The sequence below is a fragment of the Colobus angolensis genome, unplaced genomic scaffold (genome assembly GCF_000951035.1).
Source record: "Colobus angolensis palliatus isolate OR3802 unplaced genomic scaffold, Cang.pa_1.0 Scaffold80, whole genome shotgun sequence".
Taxonomy (NCBI): Eukaryota; Metazoa; Chordata; class Mammalia; order Primates; family Cercopithecidae; genus Colobus; species Colobus angolensis.
Window position 1 is genome coordinate 8175818 of NW_012121821.1, and position 18919 is coordinate 8194736.

The following is an 18919-nucleotide window of genomic DNA, read 5'->3' on the forward strand; positions in this document are numbered from 1 at the left end:
GCAGGAAGAGTTACACAATGCGCAAAAGTGAACACAGATACAAACGTAAAGGAGGTAAAGCGTTCCAAAAAGATCAAATGAATCAAAAAGCTCTGAAACAGACTTGTTAAAGACACCAGAGTGTTTTTTTAACCTCCCCCCTCCCCCGCAATTTAAAAAGCAGCAACCGGAATAAATCAAGATAAAAACAGAATCACAAAAATAGTGCAGGGCTGCGCAGACTGAAACTTTTACAATTTTCAATGTCAAACCGCAATATGATAAAGCAACAGTATTCCCCAAACTGTTTATGAATATTTTTTCTCTAACAATATGTCAACTTCACATAAAATACAAAGTTTCTGTCCCAGCAAAAATACAAACGCTAATGAAACTTGGGCTTCTAAGGTATTATTACAAATCACACTTAACTCTCTTAGATTTCATTAGCTTAACCCAATCCATAGCACGTTAATATATCCAACGAAGCAGTCTTAAGAACAACACTATAGTGTGACACACGGGGAATTACCAAAGAACAACTTACTTTAAGTATATTGACACAAGGAGAAATCAGCGGTTCTGATGATTCAAAGTTACACTCGTCTCACAGACCTAGTAATGACGCTAAAGGGAACTTTGGTAAGTGACACACCCAGCGCCGACCGCCACGTTAAGGATACAGCTCTTCCGAGGTGGAGAGGGCTCTCGCCAGCTCTGACTGCTGCTGAACCCGGATCCTGCTCCTCCTCCCAGAGGGGGTCTGCACCCCGGCTTGCCTCCTCGCTCACCCACTCCTCGCCCCCGACTCCAGCGACTCCCACCCCGGTAAGGCCTGCCTCGAAAGCGGAAACGGTCCAAGGCGAGGTGGCTCCGCTCCCAGAAAGACGGCCGGGGACTGCTTTCGGACAGTGAACTCGAAGGCATCCGTACAGAGGGCGGATGAGACCGGAATGGTTCTTTGGGTCGGTAGCTGCTGGGTCCCCTGAGGTGGCCCCGCTCAGACGCGTGCCGCGAGCGTGAGAAATTCCTCAGCTGCTGCTGAGAAGAGGACGATGACGAGGAAGAGCCACCGCCTCCGCCGGATCCACCGCCCCGGGCCGAGTGAGGAGGCCTTCGCCGCGGATAGGGTAACAGCCCGCCGCCACTGCTGCTGCTGCTGCTCCGGCTCCGTATCTGGCTGTTATTATCGTCGTCACTGATCTCCCCATCTTCAAGCTCCCCTTCTTCCTTCGGCGAGAGGCCACTGGAGGCCGGGGCCGGAGTATCTGCGGTCGCCATCCGGGGAGCAGCGCCTTCCACACAACCTTAGCTCTCCGTCCGGGGATCCGCCCGACAATTGCCTCGTTTCCGCCGTGTCAGTGCGGTCTTACCCTACTCGGACACCTAGCGGCCTCTGTTCCCCAACTTCCCCGCACCCCAGCTCTCTCTCGCCGGACCGTCGCAACCCAGTTCCTTTTCCTAGCGCCCCCTTGCTCCTCGGCGATCGGGGTTCTTCCGCCTCGCGAGAAAGGGACTCTGGTAGCGGCTGTACCCGAAACGTCACTTCCTGCGACACGCAGGAAACAAAGGCTCACAGTTCACGCGATAATAAGACCACTCGATACTCACTAGGATTTGTAGTCTTTCTTCTTTTTTCGGGTTCACTCTTCCGGCCTACGAGTCACACCCACTGCAGGATCTGGCCTGGTACAGCTGGGTGCATGCAGAAGTAGGTGGAGCTGCTCTTAGTTGCATCCTTGAGAGAGTTTTATTGTAAAACTCTTATAATTTATAGTAATCAGAGGGGAAAACACTTCCTTTTAATTGCTGTGAGGACCGCTGCCAAAGAAACGCAGTAGATCCGCTCTCTTTTGGGGGCGGGGAGAGAGAACGGGTTGTGTCCGCCATGTTGGTGAAGTCAAGCGAAGGCGACTAGAGCTCTAGGAGGGCCAGTTCTGTGGGCTCTAGTCCGCCATATTAATAAAGAGAAAGGGAAGGCTGACCCTCCCTCGCCTCCGCCCCCACATACACACCCCTTCTTCCCACTTGGCTCTCACGACTAAGCTCTCACGATTAAGGCACGCCTGCCTCGATTGTCCAGCCTCTGCCAGAAGGAAGCTTAGCAGCCAGCGCCTCAGTAGAGACTTAAGGGCGCTGAATGAGTGGGAAAGGGAAATGCCGACCAATTGCGCCGCGGCGGGCTGTGCCACTACCTACAACAAGCACATTAACATCAGCTTCCACAGGTAACCTGGGCAGGGAGTGGGGGTGACGGAAACTGGAGTTCCTATTCTGGCTATCGCTTGTGTGGAAGGAACAGGAGGATTCTCCTAATTCTAATAACTTTCCCAGCTGGTAGCAGGGAAGCATCATACGTCCTTTGTTTTTCTCAAATCTGTCCAATTTTTCCCTGCTTTCGGGGAAGCTTTACTCATTTTCTAAAAGAAATCCAAGTACTGTTTGGTGATTACCCCTTAGTAAAAAAGTAACAGGAGGATATCGTAATTTTCTACTCTTTTATTCCTCTGTTAGACCGGGTTTTGACATGAATGACGCCGTAAGGGAGAAAGAGATCTTCCCATTCAATCAGCAATCACCGTAAAAGCCTGCTGTGTTCCCGTTAAAATTAGGAAATTCTCACTAGATGAATTGACTTGGGAGGCATTTAGATTTCTAATAGTCACATAGTAATTCTGCGGAGGAATTGAGTCATCTTTGATAGCCATGGAATTAAGCGATGTTAATTAAAGTGCAAAAGATAACCTTTCTGTTCTTACTAGAACAGAGTAATAAAAAGAACCTAGGTTTTCTTTTGTTTGCTGGAAGAAAAATCAAAATTCTTTCGTTCTGTCAGACCAGAACTCTTGAAAGCACTTTGAACAATGCTTGGAAAATAACAGGTACTCTGTAAATGTTTACCTTCTCTGCAAGTGCCTGCCACGTGCCTGAAGAAAAGACACATTAAGTTAAGTGACACCGGTCCTGATTTTATATATTTTATATACCTAACAACGTATGTGATGTTAGTATGTAGAAATTATATCCTTGACCTTTTCCCTACCTCACTATTACGAACTGTACTTTTATTAAAATCTGCCACTTAAAAAAAATCTTGTGATGTTTCTGTTTTTAAACTAGTTCATGCATATGTAGTGCTTTGTTCATTCATCCATCAAGTATGTACGGAGTTCCTAATTACCTGACATTGTGCTAAGGATCCAGAAAGTTCTAATCCTCCTGGAGTTTAGAATTTAGTGGTGGAGAAAGACATAAATCATCATAATTAAGTGCCACAGAAGAAACATTCAGAGACCTGACTTAGTCTTGGAAAGTCAAAAAACACTTCTCAAAGGATGTGATATTTCACATGAGACCAAAGGATGACAGATTTGGTCCTGCATGCTACTTAAGTATTTTCTGTTTTATCCTAAGAGTACTTAAGAAGCCATGGAGGGTTTAAAAAATGAATGGCACGATTAGATTTGCATATTAAAAAGTCCTTTGGTTGCAGTGTAGAGAATCGTAGTATTACTGAAAGTGCTGGTCAAGCATCATCGGGAATGAACTTGATGAGAAAGGAACTTATTACAGAATATTAATGTACCTATTTTTTCCTTCACAGGGAAATCTTGTTACAATGTCAACTAAACTAAACCCTGTACTCAGTTGCTGGCACAATCAGCATTGGATTAGGGAAGGTGTGAGCTGACAGAGAAAAACTAGTTAGGAAGCTGTAGTAAATAAAACAAGGAAAGTCCACCCAATTTTCTAGACTAGGGTGATATTAGAGTAGAATTGGAGAGGAGGGGACAGATTTGAGAAATGTTCTAGGAGAAACTACTGAATTTAGTAATTTGGATAGATGAGGGAGGGTAGTCCAGACACCAAAAACAATGTTTAACCCAGTGTGTTGGCTCAGACCTGTAATCCCAGCACTTCGGGAGGTCAGGGTGGGCTGATCACTTGAGCCCAGGAGTTTGAGAACAGCCTAGAAAACATGGTGAAACTTCGTCTCTACAAAAAAATTAGCTGGCCGTGGTGACGCGTGCCTGTAGTCCCAGCTACTTGGGAGGCCGAGGTGGGAGGACTGCCTGAACTGGGGAAGTTGAGGCTGCACTGAGCCGGGATTGTGCCACTGTACTGGCCTGGGCGATACAGTGAGACCCTGTATTGCCAGGGTCAAGAAAAAACAAAAAAAAGGTGGATGGTGGTACAATAACATGCATAAAATTTGCCTATGAATTGAATATTTTCATGTGTAACCTCAGAAATTTAGGTCTTAAAATAGTATTCGTTATAATAAAAATACATTCCTATTTCGTAAATACAAACCAGGTTCAATTGATTCACTCCTTTACTACTGGGACATTAGTACACTTTTTTTTTTTTTTTTTTTTTGAGACAGAGTCTCATTCTGTCACCCAGGCTGGAGTACAGTGGTGCGATCTTGGCTCACTGCAACCTCCACCTTCTGGGTTCCAGCCATTCTCCTGCCTCAGCCTCCTGAATCGCTGGGACTACAGGTGCATGCCCACATGCCTGGCTAATTTTTATATTTCTTAGAAGAGACTGGGCTTCACCATATTGGCCAGGCTGGTCTCGAACTCCTGACCTCGTGATCCGCCTGCCTCGGCCTCCCAAAGTGCTGGGATTACAGGCATAAGCCACTGTGCCTGGCCATTAATAGACTTCTGTATCTCCATGTGCAAGTTATTTTGCCTAAACTTACTGTCTCTATCTTTTTTACCTCTTAGCCAACTCTAGTCTTAAGTCTCCCCAGTAATCTGAAATTGCTCTTGCTAACATGACCTTTATGTCTCTCTACATTCATTTTTCATGGTGTGTGATCATTTCCTCCTTGAAATACTCTCCACTTTTAAATTAATTGACACTAATTTTATGATTATCTTCTTACTTTTTTGGCCTGTCTTCAATCTCCTTTGCTACTCTTCTCTCTACTCCTTAACCCAGGTCTTCACACTCATACCAAAATAATTTCAGCTGTTCTGTGGTCTCAGCATCTACCTGTTGATGCCTCCCAAATCAGTATCTCCAGTCCATCTCTGTCTAATGAGTTCTAGACCTATAGGCAAGTGTCTACTCAGTATTTCTCTGGTCTTTTAGTTACCCAGATTTGTTATCTATATTGACAAACTGCCCTTCCCCAAACATACCCCCACTTTCTGTACTCTGTTTCTCAGTAAATGAAGACACTACCCATCTGGAAACTTGGAAGTCTTTCTCCCTTGAATTCTCACCATTACACCTTGATTAGATTATTACAGTAGGCTTTTAACTGGCTCACTGTTTCCATCCATGCACTCCTAGCCACTCTTCTATAATCAATAGTATGTTGCTAAATATTTAATAAATGGTTCTCTAGGGAGGGGAAAAAGCCCTGATTTGTAGTGTTTCCCCACCTTCTATGATGTAAATACTACTACCAAGTCTAGTTTCAAGCTATCAATATAACATCACTGATTATGGAGTTGGGAAGAGATGTGCAGTCTGACACTATTCTATAGTATTTCCACCATACAGATACAACAGACAACCTTAAGAGTAAAGATAACAGTAAAATCACTAGGAAATTTGGGGATTTTGGTATTCATTACCTTTTCATTTTAATTTAATTGCAACTTTATATTTAATTTTAATAATGGCTGTGTTTAACAACTGGCTCACAGATTTTCTGTTAACAATCAGCTCTCACAATTCAGCCTTTTAATGGCTTACCATTGCCATTTTGGATAAGGTGGACAAGGTTCAAAATTACTCTTTGACTTAGAAGGTCCTCCAGCATTATTTCATAACACTATTCTCTGTCCCCAAGATATTCTTAACACTCTACTGACCCACCCTAACTTTCCTAGCTGATTCCTATAATTTTTAAGGCCTCCTGACTAGACTAGCTCTTCCTGTTTTATTATTCCATACAACCTTGTACTTACCCTTTTATAAGACTCATGGACCCTTGTAGTTACTTTTATTATAATAATAAATAGCATTTATTTAGTATTTAGCAGGTACTGTGCACTGGGCTAAGCATTTACTGACATTTTTTCATTTAATCTTTATGACCACACTAGGTGCCATTCTTATCACCACTTTATATATGATAAAAAGGAGACCTAAAAAGGTTAAGTTGCCTAAAGTCACCCAGATATTATGCAGAGGAGCCAGGATTGATGCCCTGGTTTGAGTCCAGAGACAGTGACCACTGTTCTATTGCATCCAACTAGTTGATTCCCTACCTTCCCCATTACAGTATACACTCATGAAAGATAAGTACTATGTCTATTTTGTTTACTACTGTGTCTTCAGTGCCCAGGACAGTGCTTGGAATGTATGAGGCATTCAACTGATTATTGAAGATGCACACAACATAGCACTGTTTAAACTACTGAGTGACTTTTCAAAACATCAAATAGTTGTAAGAGCCTGGTTCTATTACTGTATAGATAAGAATATATCCTTCTCTTACCATAATATTAATTTCATCATATTTATGTGATGATTTATTATTAAATTAAGGTGAACTTAAATTTAGCTTATGGCTATATCTCCCACTCTTTGAATGTGCTGAGAAAAGTCCAAACAACACATCCAAAACATGATCAAGGTTAGTGCTGTACAAAAACATTACACTAAAATTAAATATAAAATCATTGATTATTCATATTGTTTCAGCACAGAAAAATCTAAAGACTAGTAGTGCCAAATTAACCCCATTAGTTCATTGATTCATTGATTCAGAAAAGTTCATTGAGTGCTTAACAGGTACAATGCTAGATACTATGCTAAACTCAGGGACAGAGCAGTTAAAAACATAGCTCCTACCCTAGAGAAACTTACAGTCCAGTGGGAAATATAGAAAAGTAACCGAAAAACTGTGATATCAGTGCTATAGCAACATCTAACCCAGTCCTCTGATCATGGAAAACTTCCTTAATAAGATAGGATTCCTTAACAGTCTTAAGTAGAATTTGGTCAAGTTAAGGTTTGATTCAAGGCATTGATTTCCTAATTAAGGAGCTAGTTTTTTGGTTTTTTTGGGTTTTTTTTTTTTTTTTTTTTTTTGAGACGGAGTCTCGCTCTGTGGCCCGGGCTGGAGTGCAGTGGCCGGATCTCAGCTCACTGCAAGCTCCGCCTCCTGGGTTTACGCCATTCTCCTGCCTCAGCCTCCCGAGTAGCTGGGACTACAGGCGCCCGCCGCCTCGCCCGGCTAGTTTTTTTTGTATTTTTTAGTAGAGACGGGGTTTCACCGTGTTAGCCAGGATGGTCTCGATCTCCTGACTTCGTGATCCACCCGTCTCGGCCTCCCAAAGTGCTGGGATTACAGGCTTGAGCCACCGCGCCCGGCCAGGAGCTAGTTTTTAAAAGAGCTTTAAAAGAAAGAGAATTAAGGACCTGAATAATATCTGAAAGACAGTCTTAGAGTGGAAGAGTCTTACACAAATAATACAATGATAGTACTTATTTATTGAGTCTTTATCGAGGCCCTGACAAGAAGAAATATGTTTAAAGCCTGATTTTTAGCTTAGTCTTTAGGAAATATTTCCAAACTGTCAAATACTGGGACAGAGATCTTTGAAATGAGACTAGATTGTTGTTAAGAGGTGAAGCTAGGCAGAGTAAGTAAGTTATCAGAAAATTATTCAGCCAGGCGCGGTGGCTCACGCCTGTAATCCTAGCACTTTGGGAGGCCAAGGCAGGTGGATCACCCGAGGTCAAGAGTTTGAGACCAGCCTAGCCAACATGGGAAACACCGTCTCTACTAAAAACACAAAAATGAGCCAGTGTGGTGGTGGGTGCCTGTAATCCCAGCTATTTGCGAGGCTGAGGCAGGAGAATTGCTTGAACCCGGGACGCAGAGGTTGCAGTGAGCTGAGATCCTGCCACTGCCCTCCAGCCTTGGCAACAAGAGTGAAACTCTGTCTCAAAAAAAAAAAAAAAAAACTCTGTTTTCTTGTAAAATAGAAAAAAATGCATATGTGAATTGTGGAGTGATATAAATCCAGACATTCATTTCTTTGTGCCCCTCATTGCTGGTAATGTTAGCAAACCTAGTATATGCGATATACCCAAAGCTGTTACCTAATGAGGCTGCATTTGGGGGCTTCTGAACCACATGATCTTCTAACTTGGATTTTGTGGTTCTTTTTAAGCACCAGTCATTTAATAATTAATATGTAAAGGATAATGTAGTCAAACCAAAGAGTTTTACACAAGCTTACTACATGCGACTGTTGATTCTTATATTTCCAAGTTACTGGTATAATTTTTAGAGACAGCCCCTTATATTTGTCTCTTCCTTAACAGGTACACACTGGATGCATATCAGTATATAGTTGACCCTTGAACAATACACGGTTTAGGGGTGCAGAAGCTCCCTCACCACACAGTCGAAAATCAGAGTATGACTTTTGATTCCCCCCAAATTGAACTAATAGCCTTAAACAATAACACAAACAATCAACACATTTTTTATGTTACATGTGTTCTATACAGTATTTTACAATAAAGTAAGCCAGAGAAAAGAAAATGTTATTAAGAAAATCCTGCCAGGCATGGTGACTCACCCCTGTAATCCCAACACTTTGGGAGCCCGAGGCAGGTGGGTCACCTGAGGTCAGGAGTTTGAGACCAGCCTGGCCAACATGGTGAAACCCTGTCTCTATTAAAAATACAAAAACTAGGCGGGCGTGGTGGCAGCTGACTGTAATCCCAGCTACTTAGAAGGCTGAGGCAGAAGAATCACTTGAACCTGGGAGGTGGAGGTTGCAGTGAGCTGAGATGGCGCCATTGCAGTCCAGCCTGGGCAACAAGAGCAAAACTCTGTCTCAAAAAAAAAAAAAAATCTTAAGAGAAAATATATTTACTATTGATTACGTGGAAGTGGATCACTATAAAGGTCTTCATCCTTGTCATCTTCACATTGAGTAGGCTGAGGAAGAGAAGGAAGAGGGGGGTTGGTTTTGCTGCCTCAGGCATGGCAAAGGTGAAAGAGGTGGAAGGGGAGGCAGGAAAGGCAGGCACACTCGCTCTAACTTTATGGAAATACATCATAATTTCTGTCTTACTCTTTTTCATTTCTCTAAAAATGGTTTTATATCGTACCAATCCTTCTTCCCTGTTTGCTTTAGTTTCAGTGACCCTATTATAGAAGGGTCCATGTCATAAAAGAAGTCAAAAGCAGTCTTAAATAATCAGAACCCTTCTGCCAGATTTTCTAATGTCAATTTTTCTGGCATTGCTTCTTCTTCAACTTCTTCCTCATCATCTGGCAGTAGTTCAGAAGTACTCGGCTCCATCAAGCAGTCTTCTGTTAACTCCTCTGGTGTGGTGTCGTAAATCAGTTCTTGAATTTCTTTAAGATCCATATCTTGAAACCTGTCATTGTCCACCTTTTTTGCCATATCAACAATCTCTTTCATGATTTCCCTTATCAGCTCTGTCATAAAGACTGTGAGGTCATGCACAAATACACAGTTTTCTTTAACAGGAATTTATTGTTTTGTGCTTGGTGTCTTTCGCCACTTTTTCTGTAAAATTTTCAATGGTGCAGTCCTTGTATACTTTCATGATGTTTTCTATCTTTGTTGGGGTTTTTTTCCATCACGTTGGCAATCCTTTCCATAGAGTACCATGTGTAATGATCCTTAAAACTTGTGACCCTCTGATCTAGAAGTTGAATTAAAGACATTGAATTTGAGGGCAAATAGACCACTTTGACACTTTCTGTGTTGGACTCACGGATCTTGGTGGCCAGGGGCATTGTCCAAAATGGAAAGAACTTTAAAAGGCAGTACCTTACTGGCAACGTGCTTCCTAAATTTAATGGAACCAATCCAGAGAAAGGGTTCTCAGTGTCCTGGCCTCTCATTTTACAACAAAAAGACTGGCAGCTGGTGTTTATCTTTCCTTTTCAAGGCTCAGGGTTTAGCAGGTTTGTAGATAAGGGCAGAATTGATATAAACCCAACTGCATTTGTACAAAACAGTGTTAGCCTATGCCTTCTTGCCTTAAGTCCTGATGTTTGCATCTCTTCCTTACTAATAAATATCCTTTGTGGCATTTTTTTTCAAGAAAGGGCATTTTTGTCTGCATCAAAAACTTGTTCAGACAGATGGCCTTTCTCTTGAATGAACTTAATGGCATCGGGGAACATCTGCAGCCTCTTGGTCAGCAGAAACTGCCTCTCTCTTATCTTGACATTTTTTAAGCCAAACCTCTTTCTAAAATTATCAAACATCCTCTGATGGCATTAAATGTGCAGCTTCAGATCATTCACCTTCCTTTTGTTTTATCATATGACAACCTCACTTTTTCTCCAGAGTTCTATATAAACTCTAATATGATTTTTCTAAAAAATTTTCTTTCTAAAAAAAAACTACCTGTAGTCCTGGAATATAGGTATGACTTTCTTACAGCAATTGTGCACTCACATAAAAGCTGCATTTCCAATACAGAATAGAAAGATATTTCACAAAAAGTGCAAGATCTTTGTACCTGCTGGCATAGCTGTAGCAACAGCTTGACGATTTTTTTTTTTTTTTAACAATGGTCCTGGATTTATTTATTTCGAAATGGCAGGCAACCACAGCTGCAGACCTAAATCTGTGGGGGATATATATATCTCTCTCAAGCAATTCAACTTTTTCTTGTATTGTCATGACTCTGCTTCTTAGAGCACATCCATCATCACTAATGGCACTTCATATGGGTATCATGGTATTAGTTAAGGTTTATGATATAGCACTAAATACAATGAAAAATATGCAAGAACTGCGAGAAATCACTTTCTGCCATGATACACAACTTACTGGAGAGACAAATTGCTCAGACAGAGAGAATTAGCATCACATGGCACTTTAAGTGGGTACTTACAGCACTTATTGAGCTCACCACAATAGAAGATGGCTATGAAATTATTACAGTAGTACAGTATGTACTACAGTTGGTTTTATGCAGTTATCATTATACTGCATCTTTGCATTTGTTTACATTCTTCTGGACTGAATGATGCCATGTATGGTCTCTGTAAAATTTGATAATTTTAACTTTTTAAAATCTATATATTTCACGGTAGTAAATGACAAAATAGACTAGTATGTGTACATTTTATGGTAGTAAATGATAAAATAGACTGGCATCTACATATATTTTATATATTAATGACATACCTTTGTCTTAATTTTTTTGATGTTTCCAGGCTACATGGTTTGTCTGCAAATTTTTTCCAATTGTTTCAAATTCCAATATATTTATTGAAAAAATGCACATATAATTGGACTTGTGTAGTTCAAACCCATGTTGTTAAAGCGTCAACTGTATTTTATACTTGAAATATGAAAGGAAAAACATTGCTACAAAGTATTTTACGTTTTTGTAAGTTTGCTTTCTGCTGCACTACATAATTAAAGAGTTGACTTTTTAAAAATATTTGCTGTTTACATACAGAATATTATTATTCTGTATTTGTATTAATTTAGCAAATTTTGTTGAATCCCTGCTGTTTGCAAAGCACTGTGCTAAGTGTCAAAGATAAATACATGCCAAGATATAATGATCCCTGTCCTCAAGAAATTTATAATCTTTATGTCATTGGAAATTAAAATGGAAAAATTACAAAATAATGTGGTAAGTGTCATAATGATGGGACATAGAGGAAGGAGTACCAGCATCTGCCTAGGCTTTCCTTGACAAAATTTAATCTTTAGATATCTGACTTTGCTTGACTACATATATCAGCAGCAGATTAAAGCATGGTGAAATTACTCCTGCTTAAAATGGTTCTACTTAAACTTGATCTAAATCAGTTTAGTCATGTTTTATTTTACTGCCCAGATTAAGGGCTAATTGGGAAGAAGTGTCTCTTTTTAAAAGCCCTGAAATATAAAACGACTCAAGTCAGTTTCTGAGTAAGTTTTTCAAACTTATAAAACATTACCATGAATTGGTTTCTGTTTCAGTGTCTGGATATTGTGAGTTTAACATTTTCTATGTAAATGGGACACACTTTTAATCATCTTCGAAATTTCTTTTAATCATTTAGGTGCAACCAGAATTATGATAGTTGGAACTTGAGTTGCATATTTTTTTTGTTTAAGGTTTCCTTTGGATCCTAAAAGAAGAAAAGAATGGGTTCGCCTGGTTAGGCGCAAAAATTTTGTGCCAGGAAAACACACATTTCTTTGTTCAAAGCACTTTGAAGCCTCCTGTTTTGACCTAACAGGACAAACTCGAAGACTTAAAATGGATGCTGTTCCAACCATTTTTGATTTTTGTACCCATATAAAGTCTATGGTAGGTAATGTTACTCTCTTGTTTTTAAAACCATTTTTAGAACCCATTCCTTTTTATTTATGCAGTTATTAACTGAAATTCATTTATAGTGTTATGCCTCAAAAAAGTTGCAGACCTTCCTCTTGTACAGTAAAGGTACAGGCTAGAATCAGAGTTTGGGTCTCCTGACTCCAATATTCTTTCCCCAATCCAAATTGTTTTACTATATTGGAATTTTACATTATTACCAATTATTATTAATAATTGCACCACTGGTAAAACTGAAAAATCATATGAGTAATGCAACTTCCAGCATCACTGTGTTCTGATTTTAAAATGACATACAAATAACATGTGTAAAGTACTTTAAGAGCAGCACAGCCAGAGTTACACCAAAGAATGTAAGTTCAGAGGGAGGCAGACATAACAGAAATCTTCAGAAAGCTTGGGCATTTAGAGTGGGCTTTTGAAGCCTTGGGAATTTAAAATAGAGGAAAGGGATCTTGGCTTTGCACAGAATAATTACAGTTGCATGATGAGATCAAAAACCAGTGGGCTGAGGGGTGAGTAGGAAATGTTAGCAAGTGATATTTGAAAGGAAAGAATGAAGAAAAAATGAAGCAAAAAAAGTAAAATTAAAAAATGAAAGAATTAAGATATAAGATGAATGAATTAAAACAGTGTTTTATCTAGTTAGGGAAGATCTGACCAGAGAGGAAAACCTAGCTGGGAAAGACAGGGTCACCAAGGGTAAGAAAGGATAAAATGAACACAAATAGTTTAGCTTTGAAAGGCAGGACAAACATGTTTTCCTCTGAGAGAGGAAAAACTACTGTTTCTCTTGTTTGTAACAGTTAAACTTTTAAATGTATATGAGTTATTATCTGAATGGGAGACCAGGTTGTGGTAAGCTAATTACCACTGATGTTAGAAAAGCTCCAGGAGGGCAAGAACTTAGTCTTTTTCATGTGTGAATCCTCAGCACCTCAAACAGTGTCTGGGACATAGTACATACTCAAATACTGAATTTGAAATGTACCTTATTTTTGACATTTTGAATATTTATTTAATAAATACAAGTAAACTTTCCATTATGCCAGAATCTAAGCTCAGTGCTAGAGATACAAAGATCAAAAAAGAGTCCCTGTCAATTCCCTAGGCAGAGGGACTAACTGAGGTTTCATGAGGATAGGAACCATATTGTCTTATTTGTTCAGTGTTGTGTCCCCAGGAATTCATAGTATGTGTTTCAAAAAATGTTTATGAATAAAAGACACAGACTTATGAGGATATGATATAATCTGGAAACTCTCAGTGGCTTAGTATTGCTGCAGTATAAATCAAGATGGTAAATTGCAGAATGGGGTAAGATCCTATATTGTATAGTATACCATGTAAAGATTTTTTTTTTCCTTTAGATAATAGGTAGGCAAAGGATAATTTGGCCAGAATAGAAATGTCAAATATTCTAGAAAAATTATTCTCATGGCAGAATGTGGATTAATGAGGATCAAAATGAAGTGCAGAGATCAATAAAGAATAATACAGTCAGAACAGATATGATAGAGGCCCAGTGTAAGTAGTGACATCGAGAATGACAGTGTTCAGCCTTACTGTGGAACAGAGAAAGGAAAAAAAAGAATGACGGAGAGGAGAGGATTCATGGTAAGAATATTTAGTGGGTAGAATTAACAGGACTTGATGACCATTTGAATGAAAGAGATAAAAGCAAAAAAAACTCCTGATTTTGGCAAATATTCCTAGCCAGATTTTAAATCCTTGAAGATGTAACCATCAAAAATTAATAGGTAAATATATTTAGAAACTTGATACTTAAGAATATATTTCTCCAGATCCTTCAGTTTTCATTAAGTAGGACCCTGGTTCTAAAATATTCATCAGATTGAGAAAATGGTATTTAATTAAAAGGGGATCAAATTAATATCATAAATAATATCTACATATATTCTAAATTGACCTTAGTAAATTGCAAAGGATCTTTAAAGTCTCTATAGAATCATAGTCAATAATTTGGAAAAAACCTTGGACGTCCATTGTCGATTTCCAAATCAATGTTTGAATCTCTCTGGATATGGGACAAAAAGAAGTAGGTGACTAGAGTTTATTCAGCCAGTTAAAAAACTTAATCTTGGATTACATGAGATGGCTGCTGCTGTTTCCTATTAAGGTTTTGATATTGACTTTTAAAAGAACAGTTTAAATACTCTGTTATCTAAAACTGGACACTATTTGCTTATTTGTGATATTTCATAATTTATGTTCAACCCTCTAATTTTATTCGGCTCAGAAACTCAAGTCAAGGAATCTTCTGAAGAAAAACAACAGTTGTTCCCCAGCTGGACCATCTAATTTAAAATCAAACATTAGTAGTCAGCAAGTACTACTTGAACACAGCTATGCCTTTAGGAATCCTATGGAGGCAAAAAAGAGGATCATTAAACTGGAAAAAGAAATAGCAAGCTTAAGAAGAAAAATGAAAACTTGCCTACAAAAGGAACGCAGAGCAACTCGAAGATGGATCAAAGCCACTTGTTTGGTAAAGAATTTAGAGGCGAATAGTGTATTACCTAAAGGTACATCAGAACACATTTTACCAACTGCCTTAAGCACTCTTCCTTTGGAAGATTTTAAGATCCTTGAACAAGATCAACAAGATAAAACAATGCCAAGTCTAAATCTAAAACAGACCAAGAGTACCTTCATTTCAGTTTAGCTTGCACAGAGCTTGATGCCTATCCTTCATTCTTTTCAGAAGTAAAGATAATTATGGCACTTAACGCCAAAATGCATTATTTAATAAAAGTTTTACTTGAAGTAACATTACTGTATAATTTGTGAAGACTTGATTACAAAAGAATAAAAAAATTTGTATGAAATTTTTATTTGAAAATGAATGGAAGTGCCTTACGTTAGAATTATGGACTTAAAATTTTTGCCAATAAATTGTATGTTTGAAAGGTGTTTTTTGTTTGTCTTTTTAAACTACTATTAAAAGAACAGCTTATGATAAGTAATATGTTTAACTTACATTAGAAAAGAATTTTTTCCTGTACCAAAGTTGGCATATTGCATTCTAAATAAGATGCTAAATAAGAGTTAACCAACATTTACATGACCTTAAAACTGCTGGGTTTTGTATTAAATTATAATTGGCACTGTGATTTGAAAAATTTATAGAAAAAAAAGGTACAGGGCAAGTTTTTAAATTAAAACTTTCTGTATTTTGTTTCACCAGTAAAAGTGAGCTTGTCATGGCCTCTATCGTAAGAATATTAGATTTTAAAATAGGTTGTAAAATATTTTGAAAATATTTGAATGTGAAGTACCATTGAGTCATCCAAACTAGGTAAGGCCTCAAGTACTTTAAACTAGTAAAATCTAGTAGCTGATAGTATTCACCTAAGAAAATGTTGTAAAATAATTCAGAGTTCAGGACCTAGCTAAGTAAATGTATACTACTCTTTTTCTCATATTAAAAACCTTACATTTCCAACTTCAAAATTGGTGCTTACGTATTTGTTGATAACCAAATCTCCTAAGGTTTTCTGTTTTCTTTTTAACTACTTTCTAAATGCATGCTATACCTCAGAAATAGTATATCAATATAGTGGGATTTTTTTTTCCTCTTCATAAACCCACAGTAAAATTTAATCACAGGAAACTACTTATATCTTCACAATTTGTATTAATAACTTAAAATGGCATCAGTTTATCTTAGACATCAGCTTGCTTTTTATCTCCTTTTTTAGTGAGTGAAATAGAGCAACCAGCATGCCTGTGTTCCCAGCTACTTGGGAGGGTAAGGTGGGAAGATCACTTGAACCTAGGAGGTTGAGGCTATGGTGAGCTGTGATTGCACCACTGCACTCCAGCCTGGGCAATGGAGTGAGACCCCTGTCTCTAAAACAACAACAACAACAGCAAAAACAAATAAAGCAACCATAGTGCATAAGGGAAATTAAATGTTCCCTATAGAAATATGCGTATGTCTGTGATAGTGGTATGCAAATGCTAATTATTTTACAAAATAAAAGTATCAGAACTATTCTTATCATTGGCACTTGAACAATTAAAGGGTTTGCTTTCTTTCACTAATGTTTAATAGGAACCCTTTGCTTCAAACAGCTTTGTTGAAATCATGTAAAAATGTGTTAATATATAATCAAGTTATTTAACTCAACCTATTTAATTCAAACTTGTGATACTAACCTACGAAGGTAGCATAATTCATAATTATGTCATAAAAAGTCATAAATTGCTGTAAAACTTTCCTGTAAAGTAATAGCTACTTTATGATTTAAAAAAAAAATTCCCTCTTTTTGCCAACTATTTAGGATTGCATTTGCTTGGATCCTAGTAAGAATTCTTTTACAGTTTTAGCACTCTCTTTACTAAGGAATACCTCCCAAGGAAATGCAAAGGTAGTAAAAGTCTCTTAGAATGCCCATGAGGTATTTAAAACAGATATTTATGAAAATCTTTTTGTGGATGTTATAAATCTTGCTAGTTATTTTATCTTTATCTTAAGTATTAGATGTAGTTCCTTGTAATTGTCATTACATATTTATTTTTTTCTAGTATAGTTTCAAATAACTTTTCACCAGCATATAATCATCATCAAACATTTACTGACCACATCTACCTTATAACTCAAAATAAGTTGGACAAATAATCATTTGAATAAAAACTATTTTTTCCAAGTATAACCACTCTCATGTGGTTCACCCTTCACCCCAGATACAAAACACTTACTTATGTAGCCCAGTTCCCATCTACAATAATACCTTGAAATCTTAATAAATTTTAAAAATCATAAAAATAAAATATTGCAAAATACAACAACTTTTTGACAAGGCTACTTCATCTTCATTCATTATTACTTGACAGTATTAAATAAACTACTACTCAATAATTTTAGAGTGAACTTTTCTGTGTTTTCTCTGTCATTTTCATTTTACTGTCTTGACAACATGCTCCAAACTCTTTGCATCAAATTGTTTTATTAGTATACATTTGTCTACCTTTGAACTAGCTTTATTCACAGAGAAAAACCTAAAAGGAGCCTATTAAAATCCTGCTTTCAGTTCGATAGGTTTCTTTTTATCACCCTGACCATAAAACTAACTGAAATTATAATAGCTTTTTTTCCTCTGCTGGTCACAACACAGATCTTCTGTTTATTTGTCCTCTATTGGGCACCAACCTCTACAAAGAACCAGCCAAAGGCTAGGTACTTGATATACAAAGGAATATGACATTATTTTCTACCCTCAAGTTGCTCTATCTCCTGAGAGAAACAAGTAATATTTATAACACAATATGATAAATGCTACAAAATAAATAGCTATAAAGTCCCTTTAGTAAATGCTGTTGAATTGGAATTCAGTAAGAACTATAAACTGTAGACCTTTTTATAATCAAATGCTTTTGTTTTGAAACAAAACAGATTCCTCCTTGTATTGACTTAGCAAAGGAGGTACAAGGACATTGGCATTTGACCTGAATTATGGTGTTTTATTGAAGGAGCTATAAGACAACATTTTTACCCTTTAAAATGAACACTGAACAAATGTGTTGTTAATGGTATCTTTGTTAAAAGGAAAACATAGCTATAAATAAAATAGTACATCAAAATCCAGTACTGGAGTTCATTTGAAATTTGGTATTTTGTGTAAAATAACAAACCTATGAACACAGATTTTTAAAATAACTCAGAATCTTATAAAGCACTTTGGTATTTATTTGTTCTCTTTTTCCTTACATTCTGTGTGGTAGGTGGTGTTACCTCTGATTTACACATGACGACATCTTTGTTAATTCGATTTATTTATTCATTTGGGCATTTACTATGTGCCAACTTGCACAAGGAATAGAAATGTCTGTGATCTAGATAGTTCTAGATTGAACATAGATCTTCTGCTAACAAATCCTCTCTGCTGTTCACATTACCCTTTGTTTAACATGTGAAGCAGGTTACTAAAATAGGACAAATCATGTGTCTTAAAATATGAAAATAGTAAAGTCCTTGAGGTCACTTGATCTTTTCTATAAAGTAGACTATAATACTGTGTTTTATCTCATTTCTCAATGTTAGAATACGGGTAGATTTTAATTTTGCTATAATATAGGAAATGGTTCATCTTTGTACCAAAATATTGGATTCTTCTGATATTTAGACAGTTGGAAACTTTCTAAAATTGAGGATTTTGTAATGTATACTAAATAATTGCATATTCACAAAAATGTATTCTGAGTATGGTGATATTAAACATTTTTCCCCAAGGAAATTACTGTCATGCCTGTTATTTCTAAGAAATGCACATAAATATTTCTGTGAAAGTTCTTTTACACTGACCCCCTAAAAGATTTCTGTGAAGTCCTTCTCCCTAAACTGAAGCAAATGGTAAAACAAATAAAGATAATGTAAAGCCTTGAAGAGAAATTATTTTCATTTTTGTTGCTCAAGTTGTATCTAAATGTACATTATAGTTTATTTGCACTGTTTTAGATACTGGTTAGGCAATCTAGACGAGATATACGAAGGGCTATAAAAATGGTAAGAGTCTATCTCTATCCTGACCATAATTTGAGGCTCACACAAAAATGTATTTGCAGGCTAAGTACAGGGGTTCATGCCTGTAATCCCAGC

The 18919-nt window shown here is 37.6% G+C and overlaps 2 protein-coding genes across 3 annotated transcripts in view; one reads left to right on the top strand and one right to left on the bottom strand.

Moving 5' to 3' along the window:
* The window catches only part of ZFC3H1 (zinc finger, C3H1-type containing), a 55263-nt gene extending 53664 nt beyond the window's left edge, over positions 1–1599 (bottom strand). Inside the window, exon 1 of the mRNA XM_011929340.1 lies at positions 663–1599. Within this exon, the coding sequence (XP_011784730.1) occupies positions 663–1260 (598 nt within the window). The 5' untranslated portion in view covers positions 1261–1599. The remainder of the gene's footprint in view (positions 1–662) is intronic.
* Positions 1524–18557, top strand: THAP2 (THAP domain containing, apoptosis associated protein 2). Of its 2 annotated transcripts, none has more exons than XM_011929338.1 (3): positions 1524–2207; positions 12075–12270; positions 14558–18557. In XM_011929338.1, exons 1-3 carry the CDS (start codon positions 2137–2139, stop codon positions 14981–14983), a joined length of 693 nt encoding a protein of 230 aa, XP_011784728.1. In that variant the 5' UTR covers positions 1524–2136; the 3' UTR covers positions 14984–18557. The 2 variants fall into 2 exon arrangements, with proteins under 2 accessions (XP_011784728.1, XP_011784729.1); XM_011929339.1 differs by lacking the exon at positions 1524–2207 and adding an exon at positions 3265–3371 and having other exon boundaries at positions 14558–15231.
* The last annotated feature ends 362 nt before the right edge of the window (positions 18558–18919 follow it).

Excerpts from the sequence above, each read along its gene's own strand:
- THAP2 (XM_011929338.1), top strand. The coding sequence starts at position 2,137 with ATGCCGACCAATTGCGCCGCGGCGGGCTGTGCCACTACCTACAACAAG. Across the intron at positions 2,208-12,074 it reads ATTAACATCAGCTTCCACAG|GTTTCCTTTGGATCCTAAAA; the intron begins GTAACCTGGGCA and ends TTTTTGTTTAAG. Across the intron at positions 12,271-14,557 it reads GTACCCATATAAAGTCTATG|AAACTCAAGTCAAGGAATCT; the intron begins GTAGGTAATGTT and ends TATTCGGCTCAG.